The sequence below is a fragment of the Nelumbo lutea genome, chromosome 4 (assembly GCF_056320005.1).
Source record: "Nelumbo lutea isolate HS-2025 chromosome 4, American lotus-T2T, whole genome shotgun sequence".
Taxonomy (NCBI): domain Eukaryota; kingdom Viridiplantae; phylum Streptophyta; class Magnoliopsida; order Proteales; family Nelumbonaceae; genus Nelumbo; species Nelumbo lutea.
The window spans coordinates 101,207,060-101,224,418 of record NC_142687.1 but is presented as its reverse complement, the minus strand read 5'-3'; the positions used below and the strand labels follow the sequence as shown (position 1 = coordinate 101,224,418).

At 38.3% G+C, this 17,359-nt stretch overlaps 1 protein-coding gene across 2 annotated transcripts in view; it reads left to right on the top strand.

Moving 5' to 3' along the window:
* Positions 1-915: 915 nt before the first annotated feature.
* LOC148862220 (coatomer subunit epsilon-1-like) overlaps positions 916-17,359 on the top strand; it is a 34,772-nt gene continuing 18,328 nt past the window's right edge. The window contains exons 1-6 of one of the 2 annotated variants that reach the window (XM_088984696.1): positions 916-1,487; positions 1,598-1,687; positions 2,028-2,179; positions 7,855-7,990; positions 8,070-8,225; positions 8,385-8,464. In XM_088984696.1, the coding sequence (XP_088840822.1) occupies positions 1,326-1,487; positions 1,598-1,687; positions 2,028-2,179; positions 7,855-7,990; positions 8,070-8,225; positions 8,385-8,464 (776 nt within the window). In that variant the 5' untranslated portion in view covers positions 916-1,325. The remainder of the gene's footprint in view (positions 1,488-1,597; positions 1,688-2,027; positions 2,180-7,854; positions 7,991-8,069; positions 8,226-8,384; positions 8,465-17,359) is intronic. The other variant, XM_088984697.1, reaches the window with a different exon arrangement.

Sequence of the window (17,359 nt, the reverse complement as noted above, 5' to 3'; positions counted from 1 at the left end):
TAGAAATTGCACACAAAATAAAAAATTATTTTCAAATTATAAAAACTATAGAAATTGAAAAACAAAATCAGAAAATAAAAATTGTAGAAAAAACACAGAAATTGCAAATAAATAACAAAAAATACAGGAGATTTTATAGATGGTAGAAAATAGAAAAATGTAAAGAAAAATGAAAAATGAAAAAGACCCTTTTCCTCTAACTTGCCATTTAAGGGTGATTTAGTCATAATTTTTTTTTTATGCTGACATGGACACCTTTGTTAAGAAACATTGACAGTGCACTAACGGAATGTGAGTTTTGGAAAATAAAAACTTACTGACATGTTGAGTTTTAGATGTTTTGAAAAGGTGTGGTGAGTTTAAGAGAAATGTTCAAAACTCATGATGAGTTTTTGACAATTTCCCTTTTATATTTGATAATTATCCTCCAGGAATTCCAGATGAAACAAATTATATATATATTCCTCCCAGTTAATGTAGTGTTTTTATCTGTCAAAAAAAGTATAAAGAAGTCCTCTGGTTGGTTTAAGGTTTAGGATGACGGTTCAATATATCACGGTTGGATTAACCGGTCAGATTTAATTCTGCCTAACCAACCTAGCCAAGTTGCAACCCTAGTAGGAATGGCAACGGGGAGCCTCTCCCCATCCTAGTCCCTACGAAAATTCCCATCCCCGTCCTTGTCCCCGCTAACGGGGACAAGGTTACCTCCATCCCCATCCCCTTAGGGATCCCTATCCTTGTGGGGATCCCCATTCCCCCTAATTCTTTATAATGCTAACCATTTTATTTTTTGTTTTTAATTTTATTTTAAAAAACAAAAATAAAATAATTATCATTTACATATTAAAACATATTCAACCATAATATAGATGTATGTTTATATATTTACATATATAACCTATAGATACATATATATTAGTGGAGATCCCACTTCGTGGGAAGTGCTATCCCCGTTCCCGCAGAACAAATATCATCCCCATCATTTCCCCATTCGAGACGGATCTCCACAGAAATCAGAGAAAATGAAAAAAATTGCCATCCCTAAACCCTGACCATTCAGGAATCAGGTCATTCGGTCGAACGATTTTTCATCTCATTATTCAATTCCACTGCCCCACCATGGAACTACATCCAACGGTTCAGGATTGGTACTGACTGCTAGTGCGTATCTTCGAGGATGTACGCATAAGCATTGTAACTTACCACCATCTCTCGCACACGAATTACAAATTCGCAATGCCCAGCCAACTGTAACTCCAGCAAATCTCTACCTCTCTGTTGGTTAAGATTTCTGATCTGCCAAAGAAGAAAGCACATCAGCCATGGCCGCTCCAGACCATCTCTTTGCACTCCGAAACAACTTCTATTTGGGAGCCTACCAGGCTACCATTAATAACAGTGATATTCCCCATCTCCCTTCAGGTGACGCTGTCGAGAGAGACTGCCTCGTTTACAGGTCTTACATTGCTCTTGGAAGTTATCAGGTTATTTCTCTCCTCTGTCTCCAAACTATTGCAGTTACTTGAAAATTTGAGCAATTTTGGCTTTCAATGTGTCAGTGTTTTTCCACTTGTATGTTTGAATCTGTGTGTAGCTCGTGATCAATGAGATCGGTTCATCTGCGCCAACGCCTCTGCAGGTGGTCAAATTGCTCGCTTTGTATCTCTCTGGTTCCGAAAACAAGGTCGGTTCCTTCATCCAATCCATCACACATATTAAGAACTAGAGATTTTGAAACATTTTTGTAATGCAATTTGGCCTGAAAGTTGATCCCAATTAATAATTGTTCAAATCATGGAAACTCGTGTTTTTCACTGTATCTATCAATGGACTTGTGATCTCTCTCTCTCTTTTTTCTCTCTCTCTCTCTCTCTCTCTCTTCTTTAATGCATCTTTTTAATATTTTTTACTGAGTAGAACTTTGGCTTTACAATTTTGATCAATATCACTTATTCTTATTACAAATGGACTATGGCATTTGAAACGGATTACTAGATAGTGAATATTCGTTACGAATTGAGCAGGAAAATACAATTTTGAGGCTTCAAGAGCTGTTAAAAGATGCCGCCATTGGAAGCAACCCTACCTTACGGCTAATTGCAGGAATTATATATATGCATGAGCAGGACTACAATGAAGCTCTGAAACATACTAACGCTGGAGGAACTATGGAACTGTTAGTCTTATTTAGCCTTATTTATGCCGCTTACTGCTGTGATTTTTCTAACACGGGCAATTTCTCCATGCATGACCATGACCACATGAATTGTTGCTATTTTTCTTGGTATTTTTTAGAATGATGTTTTGGAAGAATTTGAACAGAAATGGGACTAAAATTTTATTTTCTGTCTTATTTTCCGTTGCTTTATTCTTTAAAACTGTTCATTTATTTAATTTCCCTGGTGGTAGTAAGTGTGATTCTTGTTAGCAAGACATGGTTTATGGTGAGACATTCTATCTTCCCTATTATTGTATCTTCCTGTCTATGAAAATTTTATGTCTTGTGAGCACTGGTTGGAACATAGAAGAACAATAATAGTAATTCAAACCATTGAGGCTCAGATGATAATGTCAGTAATTGTAGAGCTAAGATGATAAGGGCATATGGAGCCATCAAATATATCTACTATTGGTAGCGATGGTTGTTTAAATTCTACATGATGTAAAGGCAGTTTCGTGATTATCAACTCTCTCCAATAAGGTCACATAGAAGAGGATTTAGAAACTTCAATCCCTACAATGATCTGACAGAACAACAATTCAAAAGAGACTGAAAGAATCAAATGGAGATTGCACAAAATGCATCATGAATACAAAACCTGGCAAGGTAGCTCCAACCTTTTGAATACAAGTCAGTAGTCTATACTCAAAATGCTTCCCTTGGCAAAGCCTGTTAGCAGTTGTCTGATGAGGGAACCATATAAATGAGGTTTTCTATTTGGAAGCCAATGATCAGACCTATTTGATGTAGTGCCTACTGCATACTGCCTAAGGCTTCAGATGGCTTTTACTAGGATTCATTATTTTTTTCTTTTTTTATCTTCTATTCATTGTTAGTGCATGTGAATTATTCTACTGTGACATCTCAAGCTTATGATGAGATTGTTTCTTTTTATGTATGGTCACCCTCAATATTGTCTTTTTGTTGTTCCCTCTTCACCCTTGATATTCCCAAACATGTACACTGTTTTATTTTCTTTCCCTATCACTGATCAATCTTTTTGCCCACCCTTCAGGCCCTGTTTTTATGATATGTTATTTTAGGTCTTCATATATGCTGCTAGAGTAAGATTGGCTTCATCAAATATGGTGATTATGGTTACTTCTATAAGATTCATGGGTTTAATGAGTTCTTTGTATTTTTTTAGTTTTTTTTTGTTTTATTGTAAATTTTTACGTACTGGATTTTTTTTCCCAAATTAAACCAATGCTGCAGATTGACATACATTGTTTTGGGACTTAAAATGTAGAGTTGTAGGCTTAACTATCATAAGGGCCTTATCATGGTTGTCAAGGCATTCAAAATATTGTAAGCAATGGTGGTGCACCTAGTTGCCTAAATGATAGAATTTTACAAACAGTAACTAAATTCTACATTGGTTCCTTCATTTTTTATACCAATAAGCATGCATTTAAATTGAAAAAAATATAAGTATTCCTTTCTAATAACATTGATATTCCTCTCAAGATATAGCAAATCATTTTTTCTAGAAGACAATAGCATTTTTTTTTTGAAAAGTAAAATAAAAATTTCATTAAAATAAAAAGAAGAATACATAAGGAGGGTGATAAGAAATCACCTGAGAGAAAACATGACTGCTGACTTAGAACCTCCACCAACTACAAGACTCAAAAATAAAAAAAGGACAACACCTCTAGAAATCAAACTGGACAGCTTTCACTACTGATCTGACTGTGATACGAGCAACAGCAATCCTAGTGGGACCAGGGCCCTAATCTTCCTCTTCAAACCTCTCCTGACCGTCGTCATCTTCATCCCACTTCTCACCTCCCTTGTCCTTTTTCTTCAGAGTTTCTTCTATCTTCTTCCTCTCAAACTCTTCAAAGGCTTTTCTAGCAAATTCCTTGCCATCCAAGAAAAACAGATCCAGACTTTTGCCAATCTCTACATCTTTTTTTAGCCGCTTCCTGAATGGAGATACTTCCTGAATCCTCCACCTTCCTCTCAATGTTTTTATCGCAATCTCTTACAGTGGAATCAGAAAAGTTCTTTATTGCTTCCTCCTGCTATCGAGTCCCCGATTGCTTATCCGGATTAGAATCAACCCAGGAATCCTTACCAGCAGCATCATCGACCGTCCTCTTTGTAAGACTGCTACCCCTTCTCTTGTAAACCTTGTATTTCTTGGGAAGACAATTGCATTTTAAATCAATCAAATTTAATATTTTAAACACAACACTATAAAATAATAAGTATTTAATAGAGCAATTTCATGCTAAAAAATTAACAGGAACTAAAAAAGGCTATAATTTGATCATAATAAAAAAGCTTAATGAGAGAGTAAACAGAAAGGGAAATAAAAATAGCAAAGTCCTTTTCCATTTAATGTAAGAGAGAGAAATTGTAGAAAAAAAAGAAGAAAACTCTTTATCCTTCTCTTTTTTTTTTTTTTATTAATCTCTTCTTAAAACCCTTGGATCTCTTATGTTTCAATGGTAAAGTCTTATAGAATTTATTAACAAACATAATACTAATATGTAGCTATAGTAATAATATTACAATAAGGTGCCTATGATTTTTGTCACCTATGTCATTGGCTTTTATAAACAAGCCACGAAATTTGGGCAAGGTGCCAACCTATTGTACCTTGTTGCCTGGGAGATGTCTTGACAACCATGTAGAATGAGCATCTAACATATTCATCTCTGAAAACCTGCATGGGCCATGTCTATTGGTGCTTCCCTTTTTGTTTTGGGCAGCAATGCAAGTGGGTGACCAGCTAGTGAACACCATTATTGTTTTCCCTATCTGCCTGTATCACGAGTCCTGAGGTAATGAGCACTTAATTTTTGTGTATGATTTTTCTCCTTCTGATGTTTGCATTGCAGATAATCCGGAACCTACCACCACATAAAGCCACCATGGGCTATGATAGTGAAAGGAAAGGAGAGTCTGTGAGTAGAAAGGATGAAGATGGAAAATTGGGGAAGTTAATGTGGAATTGATAAAATAAAATGTAATAGCTTAACACAGAAAGGATAAAAAGTGCAGCCCAGTGCATGAGGTTCCTGCCAATGCAGGGTCTGGGGAGGGATAGATGTACGCAGTCTTACCTCTGCACATACAGGGAGGCTGTCTCTAAGTAACATAGAAAGGATGAAGATGGACAATTGGGGTAGTTAATTTGGCAATTGATAAAATAAAACTTAATAGCTGGGAGGAAGGTGACTTGGTTAAGGAGGTTAACACTTCTCAACCAAGGATGGAAACTGAGAACCAAGGTATAGGCCCAACGGAGCAGCTTAATGAAATTGAGATAGGAGATATGGTGAAGGATTTTTTTTTTTGAAAGTTTGGGGTTGGAAATGAAAATAAGGAGGCCATGGTCTGTACTAGAAAGAAAGGAGAAATGAAAGGAAAAGGCAGGAGTAAGAGGACTGAAGTTGAAAGATTTAAGTGTGATATAAATTTTGATAAGGTTTATAGTGGAAGGAATAGGAAGGGAGAAGGAAGATGATCAGAACAGAACAGAACAGCATAGAAGAGAAGCAAGGGAGAGAAAGGGTTTATAAATGAAATAGTTTGTTGGAATATTAGGGGCTTAGGAGGTGCAAGGAAAAGAAGAATGGTTAAGGATATTTTTCTTGATAAATAAGAATGGTTCAGGATGTTCTGAGAAGGGAAAAACCAGAGGTGGTTCTTATCCAAGAATCAAAGAAATGGGATATGGAAGCCAATGCCAGAGTCTGATCTGAGTCTGTAAAACCAGAGGAAGAAAGAGACAACCACAGATTTGTGGGTGTCAAATAGACTGATCAACACCCTAAGAAAAGATATTTATATTAATCTGTAAAAGGACCAAAAAGTCCTTATTGTACAAAAGGAATAGTGCACAAGAAAAATAAAATACATCAAGAAGTAAAGTTACAAAAATATCCTCCTCGGCTAACTCTCTTTATCTCTACACTCCCCCTCAAACTGATGCCAAGGAATGAGCATCAGTTTGTCCATAAGGAATAGATGTCATGCCAGAGTCATCGCCTTTGTCAGAAGATCAGCAAATTGGAGGCCAGAGGACACGTGGGGAAGAGAAATAGTGCCATCTTGAAGAAGATCGCGAATGAAGTGGCAATCAACTTCATTGTGCTTTGTGCGCTCATGGGAGACAGGATTAGAAGCAATTTTGATTGCATTGACATTGTCTGCAACGAGAAGAACCGATGGTGGTGACTCTTGTAGTATGTCATGTAGAAGAGCTTGGAGGTAATTGGATCAACATCTGATGCAAGGTTTTAAATATCGATATGCTTGATATGCCGGTAAGGGCGTATCGGGCAGTATTAGACCTTTTTTTTTTACTTTTTTGTTATTTTTTTTCAAATCCGGTTCAGGGGGCCGGTTTAAGGTTCCTCCACCCCTGAACCGGTCAAAACCCCGGTACACCCTTTGTAGGGGCGTATCGGGGTGCTCCTGATACAATACATATCGGCCAATATGGGCCAATAAGTGACGAAATTTTGAACCTTGATCTGATGTCAGAGAAGATGGAAGGGGCATAGGAGTTGATGTAGACCATTGTTTACTGGAGTAGGTCTGAAGTTGCTGCACGGGTGACGTCGGAGCATTTGGAGGATTTGTAGAGTCAAAGTTGTTCAACAAAGAAACAGAAGGAGCAAGAAATTTAACAATGTGCTCAAAGAAAGACATGTGCTCAAGAAAGATGACATTGTGAGAAATCCTAATACGATGGGCTTTGGGATCATAACAAAGAAATCCCTTGTGGTCAGGACTATAAACCACACTAACGCAATTTTGCACAACTTGATATAGTCTTCCTCCTTAGTGAGTTGTTTTAGCAGATAACCAATTAGAGCAACTCTAATTCTTTGAGTTCTTTGGTAGCCTTGTCATGCTTGATTTGTTGGAACTTCCTCGGTTGGAGAGATTTGGTGATGGTGATAAAATCATGAGGCTCAGGCAATTGACTCAGCAAAGCTTCCACTTTTTCATCTTTGTTAGCATACTTATTCAGTTTAGGCTTATAAAAGCTTTCACAAGATAGCTGCCTACTTAGTCACACCATCAGTACTCTCAATGAGTTTGTTATCATTAAAACACATAGGGTCAGCAGGAACTACAGCCACTGACTTTATTAGCTGGGATAAACAAGCACTGTTCACCTTTTCTTCAACTACTTTGAGATTTCTTTTATTCTTTCTGATGCTGTACTGGAAAAATAGATGTTTTTTTTTTCCACAGGGATACTACAAGGGTTGTTCTCTGTTCAGAGTAAATAGTTGCTTTTCCATAACATAACTGTAAAGCCCTCTCATTTAGTTGTCTAGATGAGCTTTTGAAAGTAAACCTAAAATATGCTTAGCCAAATACTTAATGATTTTGTGACTTATGACCAACTTTAGTTCCTATGCAAATAATTCTCTTGGTCCCTGCTTGAAATGAGGTCACGTGGATGTCTTCTGAGAACTCTGAAGTACAAATTGTTGATAAAATATGTATCTTTTTTAGGTTTACTTGTATATTAATTACTTTATCTGTGCTACCGTAATGCTTCCAAATCCCAATAATTGCATCAAATGAAGGTCATACAAAATACCGTTTGATCTTGTTGGTTTCTTAATTCTTGATACAAGCTATTTTATTATATACAGGCATGCGCTGAATGTTCAAATATACCTTAAGATGCATAGATCTGATTATGCAGAGAAACAGCTAAAGATCATGCTACAAATTGATGAGGACCATACTCTGACTCAACTAGCAAATGCATGGCTAAATTTAGCAGTGGTAAAGTTACTTTTGACATGGTATCCTTGGAACTGAGAAACTGGCATCTTCTTGATTATATATTGTTCCATGGCATCAGGGTGGTTCGAAGATACAGGAAGCATATCTCATATTCCAAGATTTCTCTGAGAAATTTCCAATGACAGGGATGATCTTGAATGGGAAGGCTATCTGTTGCATGCACATGGGGCGTTTTGATGAAGCTGAGTCTCTATTGCTTGAAGCACTAAACAAAGCAAGTTTTTTTTGTTTTTTCCTTATCTATCAAGTTTTCTTCTTCTCTGATTCTTTTATACATAAAAGTTGGCAAGAGATTTGTCTTCTTTGCTTGTTAACTTGTAAATTGTAAGGAGGATAAATTTATGGTTTTTTGTTATCCTTTTTCCCCTTTCAGGATGCAAAGGATGCTGAAACCTTGGCCAATCTGATAGTATGCAGTCTTCACCTTGGCAAATCATCATCTCGTTACCTCAGGTAAATATCACTTACATTCGCTCAACTACTTCATAGTTCTTCACTGTGGTGTTCTTTTTGTTAAAACTTGCCAAGATATTCTACATTATGAGAAACATGATATAGCCATAATCATGGCTGGGGTTCTTGTCCCTGACGTTCCTCCTGGGGGAGTCCAGAGAAATGATATTTGGCTTCCCAATATTCAAGATACAAATATTACCATGATAAATCATAACCATCGTCATTTGCCTTATCCAACCTAAAGTAGGGTTTGTAGAATAGTTCATGTTCCTCCATTAAGCCATATTTAATTCCACTTTTTTCTGTTGAAGAATGATCTATTTAATTTTTTTGTCACTACTTGAACCTAGGTTCTTTTTCGCCTCCTCCTAATCCTTTTAGAGCATTTTATTAGCCTTCTCATCACCATCATTATTACCATCTAAGCCTTATCCCAACTACATGGGGTCGGCTATGGCATCATCATCATCATCATCATCATCATTATACAGCCTTATTGCACTCTATGATGCCTAAATATGGATAAGGGAGGCAAACAGAATCTGATATAGGTAAATTCAAATTTGATTTGTCTTTCAAATATGAATTGAATCTCATCCATCAGATGTATACCAGAATCAAATTGAATTTGGATTGCAATCAGATATTGAATGGTATAAATAAATTAAATTAAAACTGATCAAAATATTATACATTATTATTAAAATGAACTAGAAATGACCTTGATATTGTATTTCACGAATAAAATGAATTGAAAATTACTTGTGTGAAACTTGAACCTATAACAATTTAGTAAAAACATTCAAGTCAACTTTACTAATAGATATGATATAAATTGTAAGTATATATGAGCATATGTATTTTAGTCAAATTAAATCAGATTATGTCAGATTGGGTAGGGGTGGATCCATATTTGATCCAATTATAAATAGGTCGAATTTAGATCACCTTCAATGGGATTGAATTCAAATTCGAATATGGACAATTGGATACCTTTGCAGCCCTGAAACAAGGATATGCTTACCAAGCAAAAAAGCAAGCATATGCCTCGTCATTTCCAAAAATCTTGGGCACAAATACAAGTTGTAGGTGTCCCATTTAATATATTTATATGATACATTTGTATCTAGCTTTTAAAGCTAAATGTCATTTCCCAAGGCTTATTTTTGCCATATTTAATTAAATCTCTAACACGTGTAGATCTTTTTGTGATATAACTTGTTAAAAAATGCCAATCTTTTAAGATGTTTTAAGAGTTATATATCTATAAGTATCTGATGTAATATTAGGTGTATGCCACAAGGGGCACTTTAGTCTTTTCTCCTTTCTTTAAAGTTGTACGGTTGCCCTAGTATATATAATAAAAAAGGCTGGCGCTGCCAGCACCATCTTGAGTCTCTCTCATTCTCTTTCTCTCTTCTCTTCTTCTCTCTTCCACTTCTCTTCTCTTCACCCACTGTTCTATTGATTAAAACATGGTATCAGAGCAGGACAGTGCTCTGTAAATCCTCTCCTACTATTCAAAACTCTTCCTTGCTCCTCTGGACTGAGAATGGGAGAGACAAGTGTGAGCTCCATCTAAAGACTGTTCGTTCCAGTTCCTGCCCCTGTTTCTTGGACTGCAACTGATTCATATGGCACCCAGAGATCAGTGGATGGCTGATTGAGTCTACTTAAGAGGTCGGTGTTCTCTTTCTGTGGTTTTTTGTTTGTTCCCGAGTTGGAAACTATAGACCCCTGGACTGAGTATGGACAGAAGTTAAAATCACTTTTTTTTTAGTTCTTGGTGTTGAAACCAAGAACTGGTTAAGTTGTTCTGCTCGACTGAATGGTATAAAGGGAGTTTGTCCCTCTTTGTGGGTGTGAAGACCCAACAATCTTCATGTTTGAGGAACCTCGGTAGGTCATAAGTGACCTGGTTCGATTGACAGAGTGCAGCAACCTTTTTTAAATGTGTTCTGTAGTTCGTATTGCCTTAAGAAGGGACCTATCAGATCTGTGAATATCTGTGACAGCAAGGTCTGTGCTCTGATTTAGCAGTTTTTTGTGTTAGCCTAGTTGGGTAAGGACTGTAATAAGCTTGTGTGTGCTGCCTACATTCGGCTTCCATGAATTCTGAAGGTTCTGCAACTTCGGAAACCACCTCACATCAAGGAGGGATATCTGGTGGTTATGAAACCCTAAACTTTTTTATGACCATTACCCCCTTGGACGGCAGAAATTATTTAGCTTGGTCCAAGGAGATGCGACTGTACATTACTGCCAGGGGTAAGGCTGGATATATAACTGAGAAGACAAAGGAACCTAAGGCTGGTATTGCTGATTATGATAAGTGGGACCAGGAAAATTGCATGATAATGTCTTGGATTTTGACCTCAATGCTGCCATCTTTCAAGCGAAATTTCATGTGGGCTGAGACAGCAAAGGAAATTTGGGATCAAGCCAAGGCAACATACTCAGAAAAGAGACACTATGCAAGGATTTATCAGCTACAGGCAGAATCTTCCATATGCAAGCAGGGTGAGAGGAGTTTATCAGCCTACTATGCGCTCACATCTTCTGGAAGGAATTGGACTACTACCAAACCATTGAATGGGAGAGTGAGAAAGATGCCAAGGCCTACAAATAGTTGGTCTCCCAGCAACGGGTGTTTGCTATCCTTCTTGGCCTTTACTCCATGTATGAGCCTATCTGGGTACAAATTTTGGGCAGCAAAGATCTCCTGTCTGTCCAAGAGGTGTATGCTTTAGTTCAGCCTGAGGAAAGTAGGAGGTCTGCTATGAATCCTCCTGAGGGGGAGACCATAGCTTTAACCGTACGAAGTAACACCAATTCAACAAGAAATGGGGAAAATCAGAAAAAGGTGGATGATAAGGATAAATTGTGGTGTACTCACCGCCATAAGTCTTGACACACACATGAGACATGTTGGGAACTGCATGGAAAACCAAAATGGGCACAGGAACTCAGCAAGAAATCAGCTCAAGAACAGAACAAGAAGCCAACCCAGAAGTTCACCTCAATCAACCTTGCCTCGCATGAGTCTTAGGATTGTCCCTCTAGTTTGATCCCAAGGAGGATATTATCAGCTCCTTCTGTGACCATTTGGAGCAGTATGGTAGGACTATCAGACAAGCAAATTCCAAATCCACACTTTCTACCTCCTTTGCCTCTTCCTCAGGTAACTTAGCCTCTGCTTTTCATGTGTCTACTGATACCCTGGAGTCCCATGGATTATTGACTCTAGTGCCTCCAACCATATGACTGGTAAGTCAACTTTGTTTCAATCATTCTCTTTGGAAAATATAAAGTGAGGTTAGCTGTTGGATCCTTCTCCATTTTTGGTCGAGGATCTATATCTTTACCTTTTGGTCTCTCATTATCAAATGTTTTGCAGGTCCCAAAAATTCCCATTAATTTGTTATCCATTAGTAGTATTACACATGCCTTGAACTGCTCAGTAACTTTCCTTCTCGATTCTTGTGTTTTTTAAGATTTGGCTTTTGGGAGGACGATTGGTAGAGGGAACATGGTTGATGGCCTCTATGTGCTAGAGAATAAACTTGGTCTTGCAGTCTTACAGTCTTCGAGTGAGTCTAGTAATAGTCAAGTTTTTTTGTGGCACCATCGTTTGGGTCATATGTCTTTTAAGTTTTTGAAGTACTTATTTCTAGATTTATTTAAGTTTGTTACTGTCAATGATTTTCAGTGTCAAGTGTGTCAACTAAGCAAGCATCGTAGAACTTCATTTCCTTTACATAATAAAATATCGGATTTTCCTTTCCACATTGTGTACTCTGATGTTTAGGGACCTGTGAATATTCCAATTGAGAATGGCTACAAATATTCTCTCTTTTATTGATGATTTTTCTCGATTCACTTGGGTGAACCCTATGCACTCACGAGAAGAAGTTCCTAAGCTTGTGAAAGTTTTTCAACGGATGGTATTAACAACTGAATAGAGGAGAAGAGAGGTAGGAGAAGAGAAGAGAAGAGAGAGATTTGGAGTCTGCTAAGTGCCGCTACAGTGCTGACGGCGCCAACTTATATTAATATATATAGGGCGACCATAATTAGAAAGGAAAGGACCCTTATGCCCCTACGTAAGTTACAACATAAAAAACAAAAGAAAAAACTGCTTTAATTTGTCCAAATGGATCCTAACTCAGCAGAATACAAACATAATAAATAAAGTTAACATTCCGACACTCCCCCTCAAGTTGGGACATGGATGTCAATCATGCCCAACTTGTCACACAAATTATTATGTCGTACGTGTTGAAGGCCCTTGGTGAAGATGTCTGCAAGTTATTCATAAAAAAATAAAAAGATGTCTGCAAGTTGTTCCCCTGAACTAACATAAGGAGTGCACACTTCTCCGCTCACAAGTTTTTTTCTAATAAAATGCTTGTCCACTTCAATATGTTTTGTTTTATCATGGAGGACTGGATTAGCAACAATGTCGATAGCAGCCTTGTTGTCACAATAGAGTGACATAGGTTTGTTAACTGCAAAACCCAACTCTCCTAACAAATTTTTTATCCACATCATTTCAGCAATTCCATGAGACATGGCTCTGTATTCTGCCTCAGCACTGGATCTAGCCACCACACTTTGCTTCTTACTTCTCCAGGTGACTAGGTTTCCTCCCACAAAGGTACAATACCCACTGGTAGATTTTCTGTCATCGATTGCCCCTGCCCAATCAACATCTGTATACACCTCCACTTTCAAATGCCCATGTTTTTGGAAAATCAAACCATCTCCTGGGAACTTCTTGAGGTATCTAAGGATTCTTTCTGCAGCTTCAAAGTGAGTTGTCTTAGGATTATGCATGAACTGACTAAGAACACCCACTGTATAGGCAATATCAGGTCTGGTCATAGACAAATATAAGAGTCTCCCTACAAGTCTCTAGAACTTCTTTATATCTTTCAAACACTCCCTCTGACTGTCTCCTAGCTGATGGTTGGGTTCAATGGGTGAATCAATTGGTTTCACTCCCAACTTGCCTGTATCCTCTGATAGATCTAGTACATATTTTCTTTGGGAAATAAAGATGCCCCTTTTTGAGCGGGCAACTTCAATTCCAAGAAAATAACGTAAGGGGCCTAGATCTTTCACCTCAAATTGATGGCTAGGAATTTCTTCAGCTTCTGTATTTCAGTCTTCCAGTCTTCTGTGATTACTATGTCATCAACATAGACAATTAAAGCTGCAATTTTCCCTTCACCTTTTTTCAAAAATAAAGTATGATCTAATTGGCATTGTCTGTTGCACTACTAAATGAAACCTACTAAACCAGGCCCGGGGTGATTGCTTCAACCCATATAAAGATTTTTTTAACTTGCACACCTTCTGCTCACTACCTTTGGCACAGAAACCTGGATGTTGAGTCATGTAAACATCTTCCTCTAGGTCACCATTCAAGATTGTATTCTTGATATCCAACTGATGAAGTTCCCAATCAAGGTTAGCTGCCAGTGAGAGGAGGATTCTGATTGAATTCATCTTGGCTACTGGAGCAAAGGTCTTTGCATCGTCTACTCCATACACTTGTGTAAACCCTTTGGCCACCAATCTAGCTTTGTATCTTTCTATTGAACCATTAGCTCTATGCTTTACTGTGAATACCCACTTGCAACCCACTGGTTCCTTCCCTTCAGGAAGATCCACTAACTCCCAAGTGCCATTTTTGTGTAAGGCATTAATTTCTTCCTTCATTGCATCTGTTCATTCAGATTTGGATAAAGCTTCTGCCACGTTCTTAAGAACAGAGACACTGTCAATAGAGGAAAGGAATGTATGGTATGAAGGTGAAATATGATCATAGGACACAAAATGAGAGATAGGATGATTAGTAGTACAAGACCTAACACCCTTTCTCTTAGCAATAGGAACATCAAGATCATTAACAACAGGAGGATCAATGTTAAAGAGATTCAGGCATATCAATGGGAACAAGTATACTTGGCTGATGAGGAGGATCAACCTCTGGAGAGTTCGATGGTATTGGTTGCATATTTCAGGTTCCACGGCTCTTGAACTCTGCTGGCTCTTATGGCGGCGAAGAAAGACCCGAAATGGAGAAGGGTCGGGAAGAGGAGGTAGTTGAACCTGAGTGTGTTTCTCCTCAACCCTACACTCCCCCTAAAGAGAAACCAAGAAGAAGGGTTGACTCTTAAAGAACGATACATCTATAAGACATAGTACTTGCGTGAAGCAAGATCATAGCAGCGGTAACCCTTTTGAGATAACGGATAACCAAGAAAAACACAAGGAGTGGTACGGAGATCGAGTTTACTGCGAGTAGGAGACAAGTCATGAACGAAGCAACGACACCCAAAGATACGCATTGGAATGGGGGACAACGGAGTTGTAGGAAACAAGAGTTGATGTGGGGCCTTATACTCTAGTAACCGAGATGGCATACAGTTGATGATATATGCAGCACACATAACAACATCCATCCAAAAACGTTTCGGAACATTCATATGAAGTAATAAACCACGATCTACCTCAAGTAGATGACGTTTTCCTTTCAGCAACACCGTTTTGTTGAGGTGTCCTATCACAAGAGCTTCGATGAAGAGATCCACACGAAGCGAAGAACTCTATGAGATCACTATGGAAGTACTCTTTTGCATTGTCCGACTGGAAAATGTGAATTTCAGTTTGAAATTGAGTGAAAACCATTCGTTGAAAGTTTTTCACAATCTTTGGCACTTCATCTCTGGATCGCATAGGATACACCCAAGTATATCTAGAGTAGTCATCGATCAAAGTAATGAAATATTTATATCCAGTCTCAGTAGGTAGAGAAATAGGGCCCCAAACATCAGAATAGACAGTATGAAAAGGAAATTCAGATCTTTTATTCCTTAAAGGAAAGGAATTTCTATAATGTTTGCTCAATAGGCATGCATGACACTGCAATTTACTAACTAACAAAGACTTAAACAACTCAGGAAACATAAGTTTTAAAGACTCAAACGAAAGGTGACCAAGACAATTATGCCATAAGTAGGCATGACTCTCACTAGAAGAACTTAAAGACTTTGTAGCCACAAGACCAACTTTATTCTCCAACATGTAGAGGCCATCCACCATGCTTCCTCTACCAGCCGTCTTCTCCAAGGTCAAATCCTGAAACACACACAAAAATGGAAAGAAGGTCACTGAACAATTCAAGGAATGAGTAATACTGCTAATGGAGAGTAAATTGATAGTTAACTTAGGAACATGCAACACATTAGAGAGGGTAAGACCAAGAGGAAGGGAGATGGTTCCTTGATCGGCTATGGTGGAGTAAGACCCATAGCTAGTCTCACCTTATCTCTCCTAGAGAGGAGGTTATATGCCTGAAATAAATTTGACTTACCAGTCATGTGGTTTGAGGTTCCAGAGTCAATTATCCAAGGGGAATCAAATGATGACACATGGAAGGCAGTGGCATTGTTACTTGATGTAGACGCAAAGGAGGTAGAAGGAGTAGGGCCAGAATCCATTTGGCAAAGTGTCTTACCATATAATTCCAAGTGGTCACGAAAGGAGTTGATCTCTTCCTTGCGGTCAGAACCAGAGTGTCACTCTTGGGGTACCATGGGACTAGTCTATTGAGATGCCACATTTGCTGAGTTATATTTCTTTTGACTTTGCTGGGTTGGCTTCTTACTCAGATCAGAATTCTTAGTCAATTCTTGAGCCCATTTCGGCTTGCCATGAAGATCCCAACATGTGTCTTTAGTGTGCCTGGACATTTGACAGTGAGTGCACCAAAGTTTGTCTTTGTCATTCACTCTCTTCTGTGAATCTCCCTTTTTAAAAGAACCTCCAACATTTGAACTTGTACCCCCTCGGACAGCTAGTGCAATCGGTTCCCCTTCTGTACAATTCATTACACTTTCTGCTCTCTTCAGACTAAACTAGGGTATAAACTTCTTGGACTGAAGGTAGGTTCTTACTTCCTAAGATTTGTACCCTCATGGATTCATTTGTAGGATTCATCCCCAAAAGAAAGGCAAATACCCGTTGCGGGGAAACAAGTGATTTGTAGGCCTTTGCATCCTTATCGCACTTCCAATTCACGTTTTGATAATGATTCAGTTCCTTCCAAATTGATGTCAAGTCTGAATAGTACATTGAGAGACTCCTCTCCCCTTGCTTGCAAGTGGAGGATTCTGTTTGTCATTGATATATCTTTGCATAGTGTCTCTGTTTTGAATATGTAGATTTTGCTTGTTCCCATATTTCACAAGCTGTTTCAGCCCACATAAAGGTCTTCCTTACTTGTGGCAGCATGGAAACCAAGAGCCATGACATCATCATGCTATTTTCTTGGTCCCATCTGTCATGTTCAGCACTACCAATCTTTGGTTCCTTGATTTTACCATTAATATACCCAATTTTTCCTCTAGCAGTAATATAAAGTTTAATTCCCCTAGACCATTCAAGATAGTTCAGTCCATCAAAGGGGATTACAGCCATGGGGAAACTCATATCCATCCTCCCACTCATTCCATTTTGACCTCCTGAAATTCCTGAAGTTGTAGAATTCTCAGAGGACATGATTTAAACACCTTTCAGACCTTACACACACCTTACGATCCCTCCTATCACCAAACAAACAGTCCTAGAAACACCAAGGATGAAGCTCACATGCACACACTAAAATCTGGACACAATCTGACCACAAACCAGCCTAGATTGTCCAAAAAAGGCAAGATTTTAGGGTGATCTTAGAGCTGATCTGACCTAGCAGTCACACTCCACCAACTTCCAGACACCCCAAACACATCGACTGCTAGGAGGGGTCATAAACCAGTATGGTTACACCACAAGGGTTAAAAGATCAGGTCATCCACGACCTACAGATCTGAATTCTCAGACATG